Source organism: Protopterus annectens, chromosome 1.part0 (genome assembly GCF_019279795.1).
Source record: "Protopterus annectens isolate FY-2018-M chromosome 1.part0, PAN1.0, whole genome shotgun sequence".
NCBI lineage: Eukaryota > Metazoa > Chordata > Ceratodontiformes > Protopteridae > Protopterus > Protopterus annectens.
The window spans coordinates 158,321,234-158,335,603 of NC_056725.1; the positions used below are offsets into that span (position 1 = coordinate 158,321,234).

General features: G+C 39.6%; 1 protein-coding gene across 1 annotated transcript in view; it reads right to left on the reverse strand.

The window, feature by feature from the left end:
* LOC122787719 (WD repeat-containing protein 62-like) overlaps positions 1-14,370 on the reverse strand; it is a 1,689,893-nt gene that overhangs the window by 45,312 nt on the left and 1,630,211 nt on the right. Inside the window, exon 29 of the mRNA XM_044054617.1 lies at positions 1,334-1,419. Within this exon, the coding sequence (XP_043910552.1) occupies positions 1,334-1,419 (86 nt within the window). The remainder of the gene's footprint in view (positions 1-1,333; positions 1,420-14,370) is intronic.

The window sequence follows — 14,370 nt, forward strand, 5'->3', positions numbered from 1 at the left end:
AATGGTTGTGGAGAAGAATATGAAGTGAACTTCTTTTCATCTTATCAAGAAAAAATAAAATGAAATTATCCTAAGATTATAGAAATGTAAATATGAATGTAAATAAGTTGATATAATTTTGTATAAAATAAAGAATTCATATTCTGGTTAAGTGCTTTGGGACATTTTACAGCTATCTTAGCTACCACCAACTCAGGCAGATGCGACCTCTGTTTAAAGTGGATGTTTAAAGTTCATGCAAAGGACAGCACACTTGGGAGTGCAGCACCCCTTAATCTTACACTGCAGTGTCAACAACTGAAAATGAATCCAGTCTCTTGAAATGGGGTTTGTACTAGGACAGCATAGGATGTGAATGAAAAATCATACACATTTCTCCTTTATTAAATATTACTCTAAAAGATACATATTTAGTTATTTAGACACAGATATACATATACTGTATTTGAGACTGTCCTGTTTCTTTACCCTCGTGCAATGTACTATGTAAAGTAACATATCTGGGTACCTTGCATTTAAAACTGTTAACAAAATACAGAAGCAATAGATATATAATGGACACTAAGTTAAGGCCAAATTAACGTCAGAATGTCCCTTAGAAATGGACAAACCACATTTGTAAAACACTCATTAAAATAAAAGTATTTAATATATAAAACAGTAAGGGGACTCCAAATAAAGAGAAAAAAAAACAGCAAAACAAGATTTATGCTGAAAGAAATACTAAAATAGTTAAGTGTTAGTACATTTTGAAAGAATAGTAAGGACTTCACAAATGAAGCCTTGTAAATGTGCAAAAACCTAAGCAACAGTTAAAAGGATGAAGTTGTTTAAAAAGTGAATGCTAGTTTCTGTAAACAGGAACATGTAATACAAGCATTTTCAAACAGACACAAAAGGTTTATTTAAAGGAAAGGAAACAGAGCACAGTAGAACAAACTTTTAATAAATGAAACACACTAGACAATTACTAAGGGAAATTCAGTTAATACAAATTGACTTTTAACAGAAAAATAAGTTTCAGTAATGGTATGCAAAGATGAACATCCTGACTTAAACTCAAGGAAATCGGCTTTTATATTTCAGTGTATGCAGACATCAAGTGTTCACAAAGGACAAATGCAGCTAGTCCCAATAAAAATTACACTGGGAAACTTGCCAGCAGGGAAATCAGTATGCAAAATTATTGACAATTAATTGCTATAAAGAAATCAGATTTTTAAAAGCAATTACAGACAAATCTGCATTTTACTAGTCTTGTAAGAAAGGTAGGTATTTAAATGTAGCAAAGCAGCAGCTAAAGCAATCGGCCATTTATTAGATGGTGACTTACCTTACTGTAAAACTGCAAGGCATTCTGTAGTGTTTCCCTGAGACTGTTGGCAACTGCTTCACAATTCTGTACATTAACTACAAAATCTGACAAGGAACACACATTAAGTCACTGCTGTAAGTTTATGTTTTAATACAGTAATTTGTAGACACTACAAACATGGCACTTGCTTCTCTTAAATAACTACAGACTTTTAAAATGCTGTAATTTTCAAAATAAACATTACAAGCACACTTTTCTGTCAGTAAATCTGAAGAGTACAGATGTAGCAGTTACTCACTGTAGAAGGAGAAGGCACCAAGGGGACGAGGAACATGGGCTGGATTTCTCTGGGGAAGGCTGGTGAAACTGCCGTATGGCACCCCCTGTTGGTGGGAGAGGCATCTTGCGATGTTCACTCCTGGAAGTGAGGAACAGTACAGAACTGAGGCACACTGCACATTCCATCCATGGGTTTTTCTGGCTTGGTGAAGGGGGTAGGGCTTAACGGCAAAACCTTGACATCTGATGGTTGTCTTAATGATGATCTCCTCCCAGTTGACCCTCACTTTGGTGATCTGGAATGGATGGGCCAACTGGCTGGAAGGGGGCTGACGATTAGCAGGCAATGAGTCACAGTGCTCCAAGACATCACAGAGGGAGAAACAGGACTCCTGCCAGCATATCCAGAATTTCATCAGCTGCAAAATCCCATCTTGCATTGGACTGACAAAGCCACTATACAAGGTCAATTAAGTGTGGAATGGATGGACAGATCAGTACTTCACATTGGCATCTGCTGACATGCTCGTAGATAGGTGTAGTATTAACTGCTTCTCTAACAAAAATAACATAGAACAGATTTGCTGGCAAAATTAAAAGTTCATAGGTTGTTACAAGGCTAATGACCACTAGGGCCCTTACAAGCCTAGCCACACACCCCAAAACCATTTGGATCCAGAGTATCATGGGCATCTATACTGGGGGGCATGTTAGTAGGGAGGGAATTAAGGGATTTTTTTAGTGGTGTGTGTTAGGATAATACTCCTAAACTCCTACTCCTTAACTGCAGCTTTTTTAGCATACTCTCACCATCAAACTGTTTTCTGTGGTAATGGAGCCTGGTGTATGATTTGTGCAATGGAGTCTTAAAGAAAACTGCTCTGATAACTGCTTCCTGGCAAATGTATACTCCCCTTCCCATCCAGGATTTTCTCATTATGGTCATCTGAAAAAAAAAATGATAGTCATTTGAAGATAGTCTGCTTGGAAACTGACCTATCTTATTTTCCTGCCGTAAAGGATATAAAGAGGTGGTAAGACTGTCTAATGTCTTAATTATGCTGGTGCAGTACCTCATTTACTTCTGCAAGTCCATGGTACATAGGGTTTCCTCATGATACTGGTGTTTAGACTGGAGAAATGAAATGAAAGCTGGATGGTTTGATTTATTGCAAGGTCTGAGACCACTTTAAACATGAAAGATTAATTTAAACTTAAGAGATAGTTTGTCCCTGTAGAATAATCTGTAAGGTTGTGTATACCTCAGGAAATAAAGTTCTAAGATGCCTATGGCTGAAGTGAAAGCCTCCAAGTAGTATTTTTTTTCTGACTCACTGTACTAGCAGGATCAAGGACAGGCAGGGTCAACTTTTCATTAAAAATATTTAAGCCAAAGGGGGTGAGATCTTTTGGTGGCTTGAAGTGTAGGATATTTTTTCAGTAACAGGCTAGGTTCAGTGTTTTAGGCACCCAGACAGAGGTTTTGACACTAAATCATCTTTGGTCTACTCTCTTGTAGCAGGACAGGGTAAAAAGAAAGATACCTTCTGAGCTGGGATTCATTGTTTGAAACCCCAGAGAAGGTTGCTATGATTGGCTGAGGATTAGTTTGTTTGTTTTGAGACTTTTTGTGCCTGCACATATAAAATTGTAGTGTTTGCATTAAGTTGCTAATCATGCAGTGGCTGTCAGCAGTGCTCTGTGTTGACACAATCACCTAGAATTGAATTTTTTCCTATATAACTACCCCTGAAACTTTTTCAGTACTCAGTTGTGCATAGAGCAGCTAGTTTGTGTACTGAGAAACACCCATCCCTCAAGCTTAATCTTAGGCAGTCTAGATAAGAATCCACAAACCTTACAGCAACCAAGCTAGCCAGATGTAACCCCCTCCAATAACCCTCCAACACCATCTCCTCAAGGAGATCACTTAATAAGGATTCATAGCTATGAACATGCACTTCATGCCATCTCTGTAGCTAGCCTGATGGATATGGACATCCTGAGGCAATACAACAGTTGTCTTATTAATACTAACCACCACACAATTCTCCAGCAAACATATAGTACATGAGAGATGTAGTTATAAAATGTCATTGAAGGCAAGGCTGTCACATACAAGCACTTATACCAAACAGGTTGTCAGTAACACACACACACTACACACACCTCACACAGTATGGACCAGACACTACCCACGTATGCTAAGGCTCTTAAATGTAATCTCCCTAAACCACAAAAAACTCCTAAACACCACACTCAAAGTGTTCTCACTAACCTATGGAACACTCAACAAAACCAACATCCATTATGACACACACAGCCACATCCTACTGTGTGTCAATCTGCAAGTCCATAAGGCAAAGCTCCACACAACCTAATATTTTGATCATTGGCAATTCCAATGTGATCAGCAGTACATAAAAATACTAGTAACATGTAAAATGGTATAACTAACTAGGTAACAGGGAGACACTAGGCACATCCCCTTGCCTAGGCAGACCTGGTACCCCCCCCCCCCCCCCAGAATAATACTATTTAAGCTGCTCAGTTTTGAATCTGAAATCAGACAAGAAGGCTCGTCCACTGTTGAATAAAGCTCTGCTTAAACCCTTAGCTGGACTGACTTTTCCTCTAGAAAGAGGATTTTATTTATGTTAAGTTTTGCTAAGTTAACTATGGCCAGGACCTGACATTCTGAATGGTTCTCCTTATTCCTAATCAATAACTGTACAGAAGTACCCAGATCCTGAGTCATGTGAATTAGCTAGGAGAACTTAACTTGAACTGACCAGGATGGAGTTATGAGGCTGAGATTTGTTTTGTCTTTGTTTACACCTTTGCTGTAATTCACAACCAAATTATATGCATCAGGAGCTTTTATTAAAATAGCATAAAACCATTCTTAGTGGCTCAGATGAAGCCTTCAACAATCTTATCAGTGCAAAACCAGTACCTAAAAAGATAAAGGTTTTGACAAATCAGCATGCTCCAGATGCATGTAGCTTGGCTGTGAATTACTAGATATTTTTTTCCCTCCGTCATGAAATATTAATGTGGGCTGTAATCTTGGAAGTGACACAAACAGAGGAAATTCTAAAGGCAAACATACATTAAGCATAAATCCGTATGTCACTTGATGGATAGACAGCTGCCTCATTGACAGGACACAAACTTAGGATAGGGAACACCATCCCTAGAATGAGACCAGTTACTACCAAAGTCCCACAGGAATCAGTTCTGGAGCCTGCCCTTTCATATACTTCTCTGAATTCTAGGCAAACATCAAGGGCTTCTGTCTGACTAAGTTTGCAAACAACTACAAACTAGGCATGGTTACCGAATCTCCTAAAGACACAGATACCCTTCAAGACAGCCTGAAGCAAACAACTGGTGCCAAAGCCATGGACATGGTTCAGTGTGAAATAATGTATAACAGTACATTTTGGAAATAGAGCCATCCCTGGAAATTAACACATTGATAATACATCCCTAAAAGTAAACTCAGTAGTCAATACATGTTGACAGAAACCTGACCTATGACCACCATGTCTACTGAGGTGAGAAAAATCATTCTACACTGCACAACTAACAAGTAATGGCAACTGCATGTTATCCAGAACCAAGGAGGTCATTGTTTCACTGTACTCATCTCTCATAAGACCAGAAACTGAGTACAACAAAGGTTCTTCACAAAAGAATACAGGGGGCAAACAAGTCCTATGAGGACCTTCTCATAAACTTATTCCTGTAACTTGGATTCCCACAGACTGCTGCACTGTGGTCTATGTCCAGCCTACAAGGCATCCTCTGATACCACACTGAAGGATTTGCTGCATATCCGCAAAGCAAACAGCATCAGAAATATCCATTCTAAGGACCTAAACCTTGTCTGTGACAAACAAGACAAGTTATAGGGACAGGTATGCGTCTTAGCGTTTACCCCTTCTCTGGAGCAGGCTTCCCATCCATGTGAAACAAAACTCATTCCTAACTATACTCAAATGTAACTTGGACTGATGGATAAGGAATAGAAAATTCACCCCTGGTTTGACACCTATGTCCCTAAAGGACAGGGGCAACCTGTGAACACTTCATGTGTACAAGCCTATAGTGCAGCTTGTAAAATTCCTTGGTATACTGACACATCAGCAATATTTTGGTAAAATCAGGGTAAGCTTGGAAAGGCTTAAAATGGCTCGTAGGCTGATAGTTTAGTAACCACTTATGATGCGACTCATTTGCGACTCCCCTAAGCTAGGTCAGAGTCATCTATCTATCATTTCTGACTGAGATCCAGGGTGGTAAAGAAAAGTCAGGGGCTGAGAGTCATGTTTCACATATCAGACAAGCTCCTTCTTGATGGCTTGGATCATAGGAATCCTGTGTTCCAGTAACTGGCAATGTTGGTCCCAAAAAACTCTTGGGGATCACTGAATCTTCCTTATGTGCAAGCTTGCATATGGCAACATTAGAATAAATGAGGACAAATATCCCAGAACCCTCAGAAAAGGATCTTTTATGGCCTGCTTTATATGCACGGAAAGAGCAGACTCATTGACATCTTACCAGAAAGAGGTACAAACTGCTGCATCTAGAATACTCTTTAAGCAGGTCTTTGTATGAGAGGGCTGCACATACATATCCTGAGAGTTTATTATAGAGATACTCAAGTTCTGTAAACACAGGCATACCCGATAACCTCAGACAGTTCACCTTTTGTGTTTGTTTGCTTGAAAGAGACAGTTGTCCAGATATGTATTTCTCAAAAACAACTCCATAAATGCCATAATCCACAAGGATACTTAGACAGACTTTATTAAATTCAGACAATTTTTGTTAAGATTTGCAAGAGTCACTTTTATATAACCATGGCATATTTAATTCTTCCATAGACATTTCCATTTGTACTTTTTCTTAATTTCTGCAATTCTCTGCTTTATACAGATTTTCATAAAATTTCCAAAACACTTCTAATAACTCTACATGATCTCTGGTTATTTTTCTTGTTATAGGCTCCCTAAACTTAGCAACAACCTGTTCTACTTTTTGTTGTCTGAGCCTTTCGTTCTAAAACCTTTTGTGCTCTGGAGTTATAAAAAAAAAGTTGCTTAACGTAATCTTTCTAAACTCATGCATATTATTCAAGTTAGTCCCTTATTTTCTCTTTAGCATTCTGCAGCTGCACCTCTTCTTGTTCTGTGACATTCCCCCTATTCTGTAATACTTTAACCGTTGTTACATCTTAACCGTATCGCTTTTTCCTTTACTTCTACCCTATTTTTAAACTCCACTTTCATTTTATCCTATTCCCTAGCTATATTTTCTGAAGAAATTTCTACCTTCACTAATAACTCCTGAATAATTTTCACTACCCATTCTTTAAATTACTCTCTTGTTTTACAGATAGGTGGGGAAGCACCAGTGTCTCATTTTTATTTCATTACTCTGCATTTTTAGTTCAGTTATTACTGGCATATGATCTCAAATAGTTATTGGAAGTGTATCAAAACTTTCAATTAAATGCACATGTTCCTGCTAAATATAATTTGTCTAGCCTAGCTGAGTTTTTGTACCTTGGGGAATAAGTAAGCTCTCTCTTACTACTGAATTCACATCTTACACATCAAATATTTTCATAAATTTCTTCAAAAAGCTACCCTCTTTTGTTACATTTTCCATACTAGGCCCACCAGATACATCATCAATGTTGCAAATTAAATTCCAGTCTCCACCTACAAGTAATATTCTCTGCTGAAAGCTAATTTATTTCTCCCAGACTTTTCTTAAGCTCCACTGTATTAGTTTTAGGTGGAATATAAACACATGCTAGTGTAATCCCCCTTCCTTGCCAGTACACCCTTGCTAATGTTTTTTTTTTTTTTTTTTTTTTTATCAAATTCACATTCATTTATTTCCAACAAAGCATTTGTGGCTCTCCTGTTTCTGATCTCACAGAGGTGTTCAGAAATCCGAAGCCTCAATGTTCTGGACATTTGTCCTACATAAAATACAGAACAAGAACAGGTAGCCAAATAAACAATCTATTCCAAACTACAATTCCCAAAACATAAAATATCATAGACCTTGGGAGTATTAGAGCTGGTGAATGTCTTGGTTTTAAATATGTGGGGGCATGCAGAACAATATCCACAAGGTACACAACCCCTAACCTTGTTCCCAAATATAGTGGATTGTTGAAGTGAAGGCAGAACCTTGTGTTTGTAATGACTGAAATGAGACCCCAAAGTGGGTCCCCTGCGAAAAGAAAAAGAACATGTAGAAGAGGGAATTTCATTGAGCTTGACATTGGCTTTTAGGATGTCCCAATGCTGGTTAATAACCTGTTTGAAGCTTTGAAAATTTCGATCAAAAGTTGTTACCAATCAGACGGGCTGTTGTCCATCTTTGTCAACATCAGAATGTTTGTATTGTAACAAATTTGATCTGGATTGTTGTGTAGCAAAATCCCTAGCCTGACAGATATTCTCATCCTTATATCCCCCTCTGGATGAAGCGGTTATGCAGATCTTATTCATAACAGGCATAGGTGTCCTGTGTAGAACAAATGCGACGCATTCTCAAAAATTGTGACCTGGATATATTGCGGATGATGTGTCGGGGGTGGTGACTTTGAGCATGCAGTAGTGTGTTGTACTGAGGGTATTTGCGAAAAACCTCAGTTTTTAGGGTGTGATCTATATCCCTAATAACAGTAACATCTAGAAATGTGACGGATTCTTTATTGGCACTCAAAGTAAATTATATGCCCCATTTGTTTTGATTTAGGTATTCCACAAATTCCTGTAAAAAAAAACATATCACCCCTCCACACCATCCAGCAATCATCCAAGTAGCGTTGCCAAATTTCAATTTCCCCAAGATATAAATCGTGTGAGGCATCATAAATAAGCTGATGTTCAATATAGCCCATGAACAGATCTGCGTAAATGGGGGCAAAAGATGCCCCCATAGCCATACCTTTCACTTGCCAAAAACATTTACCAAAAAAATAAAAACATTTTTGGTCAACACGTGTTCAGTTAAACAAACTAAAAAAGTGTTAAATTCAGGGGGATATATGCTAGCCTGATCCAACCAAAACTGCAAGGCCTCAAGCCCAGCCCAGTGTGGGATGTTGGTATATAATGAGGACACATCCAAGGTACACATTAGCCATTCCGGCTCTAATTGCATATTATCAATGATTTGTAGAAAATTTGTGGTGTCCTGAATCCTAGCACAAACAAGAGGCAACAGAGGCTGTAGATATTTCGTCAAAAAGGCCGACAATGGTTCAGTCAATGAACCACGGCCAGAGACAATGGGTCTCCCTGGGGAGTTAGACAGATCCTTGTGGATTTTAGGTAAGAGATACAGATATTGTGATTGAGGGTCAGAAACTGTCAAATGATAGACGGTTTTCTTGTTAATAATACCCTCTTCCAAAGCTAGATTAAGAAAGCTATCACTCTCTTTTTTTAAACTGTGATGTCGGATCTAATGACATACCCATATAGAATTGTACATCTCCCAATTGTCTCTCAGCCTCAGCCAAATATTTATCCCAGTCCATAATCACTATTGCCCCTCCCTTGTCCGCTGGTAATATTACCAAATCTTGTTGAGGCATCAACTGGTGCATTGCTTGTTGTTCCGAAATGGTTAGATTATGATTAATATTCGGCATTAGGGATTTGTTAAAATTAAGATCTTTTAACACACAATCTTTGAAAATACCCACATATTTGTCAACCGGAGGAATAAAGTTGGACCTATGAAACTGAAAATCAGTAGATCTTTGGGTATTGTCATTATCCCAAAAAAACAGTCTCAGATTCAGTAATTGACAAAAATTCAAAACATCATTGACCAGTGAATTGTCATATACAAAAAAAAACAGGCACAAAATTCAAACCCCAATCTGAGACTGTTTTTTTGGGATAATGACAATACCCAAAGATCTACTGATTTTCAGTTTCATAGGACCAACTTTATTCCTCTGGTTGACAAATATGTGGGTATTTTCAAAGATTGTGTGTTAAAAGATCTTCATTTTAACAAATCCCTAATGCCGAATATTAATCATAATATAACCATTTTGAAACAACAAGCAATGCACCAGTTGATGGCTCAACAAGATTTGGCAATATTACCAAGGGACAATAGTGATTATGGACTGGGATAAATATTTGTCTGAGAGACAATTGGGAGATGCACAATTCTATATGGGTATGCAATTAGATCCGACATCACAGTTTAAAAAAGAGATTGATAGCTTTCTTAATCTACCTTTGGAAGAGGGTATTATTAACAAGAAAACAGTTTATCATTTGACAGTTTCTGACCCTCGATCACAATATCTGTATCTCTTACCTAAAATCCACAAGGATCTGTCTAACCCCCCCCGGGAGACCCATTGTCTCTGGCCGTAGTTTATTGACTGAACCATTGTCGGCCTTTTTGGCGAAATATCTACAGTCTCTGTTGCCTCTTGTTTGTGCCAGGATTCAGGACGCCACAACTTTTCTACAAATTATTGATAATATGCAATTAGAGTCGGAATGGCTAATGTGTACCTTGGACATGTCCTCATTATATACCAACATCCCACACTGGGCTGGGCTTGAGGCCTTGCAGTTTTGGTTGGATCAGCCTAGCATATATCCCCCTGGATTCAACACTTTTTTAGTTTGTTTAACTGAACACATGTTGACCAAAAATGTTTTTATTTTTTTTGGTAAATGTTTTAGCAAGTGAAGGGTATGGCTATGGGGGCATCTTTTGCCCCCATTTATGCAGATCTGTTCATGGGCTATATTGAACATCAGCTTATTTATGATGCCTCACACAATTTATATCTTGGGGAAATTGACATTTGGCGATGCTACCTGGATGATTGCTGGATGGTGTGGAGGGGTGATATGTTTTTTTTACAGGAATTTGCGGAATACCTAAATCAAAACAAATGGGGCATACAATTTACTTTGAGTGCCGATAAAGAATCTATCACGTTTCTAGAAGTTACTGTTATTAGGGATATAGATCACACCCTAAAAACTAAGGTTTTTCGCAAATACCCTCAGTACAACACACTACTGCATGCTCAAAGTCACCACCCCCGACACATCATCCACAACATACCCAAGTCACAGTTTTTGAGAATGCGTCGCATTTGTTCTACACAGGACACCTATGCCTGTTATGAACAAGATCTGCATAACCGATTCATCCAGAGGGGATATAAGGATGAGAATATCTGTCAGGCTAGGGATTTTGCTACACAACAATCCAGATCGAATTTGTTACAATACAAACAGTCTGATGTTGACAAAGATGGACAACAGCCCATCCGATTGGTAACAACTTTTGATTGAAATTTTCAAAGCTTCAAACAGGTTATTAACCAGCATTGGGACATCTTAAAAGCCAATGTCAAGCTCAATGGAATTCTGTCTTCTACATGTTCTTTTTCTTTTCGCAGGGGACCCACTTTGGGGTCTCATTTCAGTCATTAGAAATGCAAGGTTCCGTCTTCACTTCAACAATCCACTATATATGGGAAGAATGTTAGGGGTTGTGTACCTTGTGGACATTGTTCTGCATGTCCCCACATATTTAAAACCAAGACTTTCACCAGCTCTAATACTCCCAAGGTCTATGACATTTTATGTTTTGGGAATTGTAGTTCTGAATGGATTGTTTATGTGGCTACCTGTTCTTGCTCGGCGTTTTATGTAGGACAAACGTCCAGAACATTGAGGCTTTGGATTTCTGAACACTTCAGTGAGGTCAGGAACAGGAGAGCTACAAATGCTTTGTTCAAGCACACCTTAGTTCATAAAACAGCCAGGTTTACATTTACTGTGATTGATAGGGTCCAGGGTCGGAATTTTTCTAAAGTTGGTTGGCACTCTATATTAAATAATAAAGAATCAGGTTGGATTACTAGGCTGGGGGGGGTTGTTTAAACCAGGACTGAATGAGTTGTCATAATGTTTCATCCAAACAATAATATTTGTGAATGCTAATGATGTTGCTTATTTAAGAGTTAGGTATTCTTGGTTGTGTTAAAGCACTGAGGAAGGCTGTTGCCGAAACTGGCATGCTGTCTGTTTTTTGAGCTACCTAATTAAATTAGAGTTTTCAACCCATGTTTTTTCCCTGACTGCCTTGGCTGGTTTGGTCCGTGCACATCCGTATGTGCGAGTGCTTGTGTTTGCAATTTTTGTTTCAGCCCATGTAGGAGGCAGCCTGGGATGCTACTGTGTCCTATAGATACTGTGCCCCTGGCCTTAGAGGGCGATAACCTGCTCTTTAGAAATACAAGGTAGGGGACAGGTGGCAGGGATGTCATGGGATATCTGTGGCACGGACAGGGGAGAGAAGATTTCACAGAACCTGTTGGCCAACAGGTTAGCTATGTCCACAGGTTCAGTATATGTGGTATTATTAACTACCAGTTTGGCACAAATATGAGCCTTTCCTTTTAGGTTATGGATGTAACTAAAAAACGCCTTATGGTTGTCTTTAGTTTTAGAAGCTAATATGGATTCGTAGTTTGCTTTGGAGGACTTCACAAGAAGTCTTATTCATTTGTTTAAGCTGATGAGGGAGTGTTTCCAGTTTAGGACTCACTCCCTCTTATTCTTAGATAGCAATTTCTTCCTCTTATTCTAAAACCTGTTAATGGCAGTTGTCCACCAGGCAGGTATGCTCTTCCTTGAGGAGCTTGTTTTGGTCCTATCCAGTACAGCTGCATCAATGCAGTTATACAGGTGTTTGCAGAAAGCATTGGTGTAGAACTCGGCATAGTTGCTAGCTCCATCTGAGGGAGGAGGAGCAGCAGAGAAGCTATTTATACCATTACGTAAGAGGTTATAATCTGCTTTGGAGAAGATTTTAGTTTAGCTGCTGCTGGGGGCAGGGGGGAGGGGGTCAGGTGTGACAGTTACTTCAAATGAGACTGATTTGTGGTCAGACCTCACCAAGGAAGACCTCACAGTGGGGGTACTACAGTGGTCCCCAATACTGGTTAAGTACAAGATCTAGGGTGCTGGCAACACTTGTGGGGGGTGTCAACCAGCTGGTCCAGGGCACTGCAGTTAAAGTACAGGAACCTTTGGTCAAGTGAGTTTGAGCATGAGTAATTTTCCCAGTCAATGGATGGGTAGTTAAAGTCACCCAAAACCATGGTGTTTAGATGTATCTTGATAGACTCAAGTAGATCCAAATAGGCAGAGTGGGTGTCTTGATTCATGGAGGAAGTCCTGTAGCTGACAATGAAATAGTTAATTGCCCCTGAAGTATCTCCAGGGAATCATGCTGTTTGAACATTCTGGAGGTGTATTTATCTTTAATGAAAATTGATAAACCGCCTCCTTTAGTTTTCACGCCTTCAGTTTATGGTCTGAACATGTGGAAGGAGGTGTAACCCAGTATGGCTGGAGTGTTCTCCACAGCCTTGAACCAGGTCTCTGTGACTGCACAAATGTCTGCGCGTTCCAAGGTGAGGACTGCTTCCATTGAGTGCAGTTTCCTGTTAAGACTCCTAGCGTTTAGCAGCATAACGTTGAGGTTGTTTTTAGATGGAGTTTTTACATCGGGAATTTTCTCCTCGAGACACTGCCTAAAAAAGGCACTATGGGGGTGGCAAGAGCCTTACCCAGTAGCCGAAATCCCAGTGGTGACAGATGAAGACCATCTCTGGGAAAGCATCGAGGTCTGTCAATCATGTCATCCCAGGCTGACAGATACGGGATTCTCTTAGAATGAGACCAAAATCTAAGCCGATTATTGAAGACAATCAGTTTCTGTTTGTATTAAAGCATCATCCTAGGGGAGACGGTAAAATGCTGCTTAAGGCTAGGGGCATACCTGCCTGCGACACATAGTTTGAGAGCTCAGTCATGTCTCTCTTCATATAGTCCAGAGAGGTACGTCTCAAGTCGTTTACACCAACATGGAATAGGATGGAGTCATAACAGTACCTGTTGTTGAGAGGCTTGAGTGCATGTGTGATATGATGTATCCTGGCACCTGACAGACAGCTGGCCGTGATCTAGCCTGGGGAGTGGGACATCTATGTTTCTCACGATGGAATCACCTATGACTAATATGTTTGGTTTTGTGGTTTGCCTTAAGGGCTTGAGGGGGGAGCTACTGATACATGAGCTATTATGTGTATTGTGTACTGCAGAGGAAGTACTATGTGTAGCATGCGTATGTATGTGTTTGGGAGGTCTCTGATGTTTAGGTAAGTTTCTGGTTAGGACCTCCGCATATGTAGGCATGTGTGATATGGGTTTGGGTGGAGTAGGAGGTGTGCATGCTGACAACCCGCTCATTGTCATATATAATAACTGGTGTGTGCGAGAGCATGGATTCAAGATTCTTAATATAGTTGCATCTCTCACATGTTGAGTTTGTGTGGAATAGGAGTAAAGGGTTGTTAGTGAAAATGAGACAGTTGTTACACTGCCTCAGAATGCCCACATCGACCAAGTTGTCTAGGGAAACTGTGGGAAATTGTCCATCCATAGTGTTACATAAATTTATATGGTCAGGAAAAGAGGTCACTCTTAGGAATGGCTAGTGGGTGAGAGGTGTGTTGGTACCTCTGAGGTTAGGCTTAGTGTTCCACCTGATAGTAGAGCAGGGCTGCAAAAAACCTCTGGAGGACCACAAGTTAAGTGCTAAGGGAAAATTTAACAAGCAATATGTTTCCGTCTAAACCACCAGCGGTGATCACCGTTATGTGGCAGTGCACGGTGGTG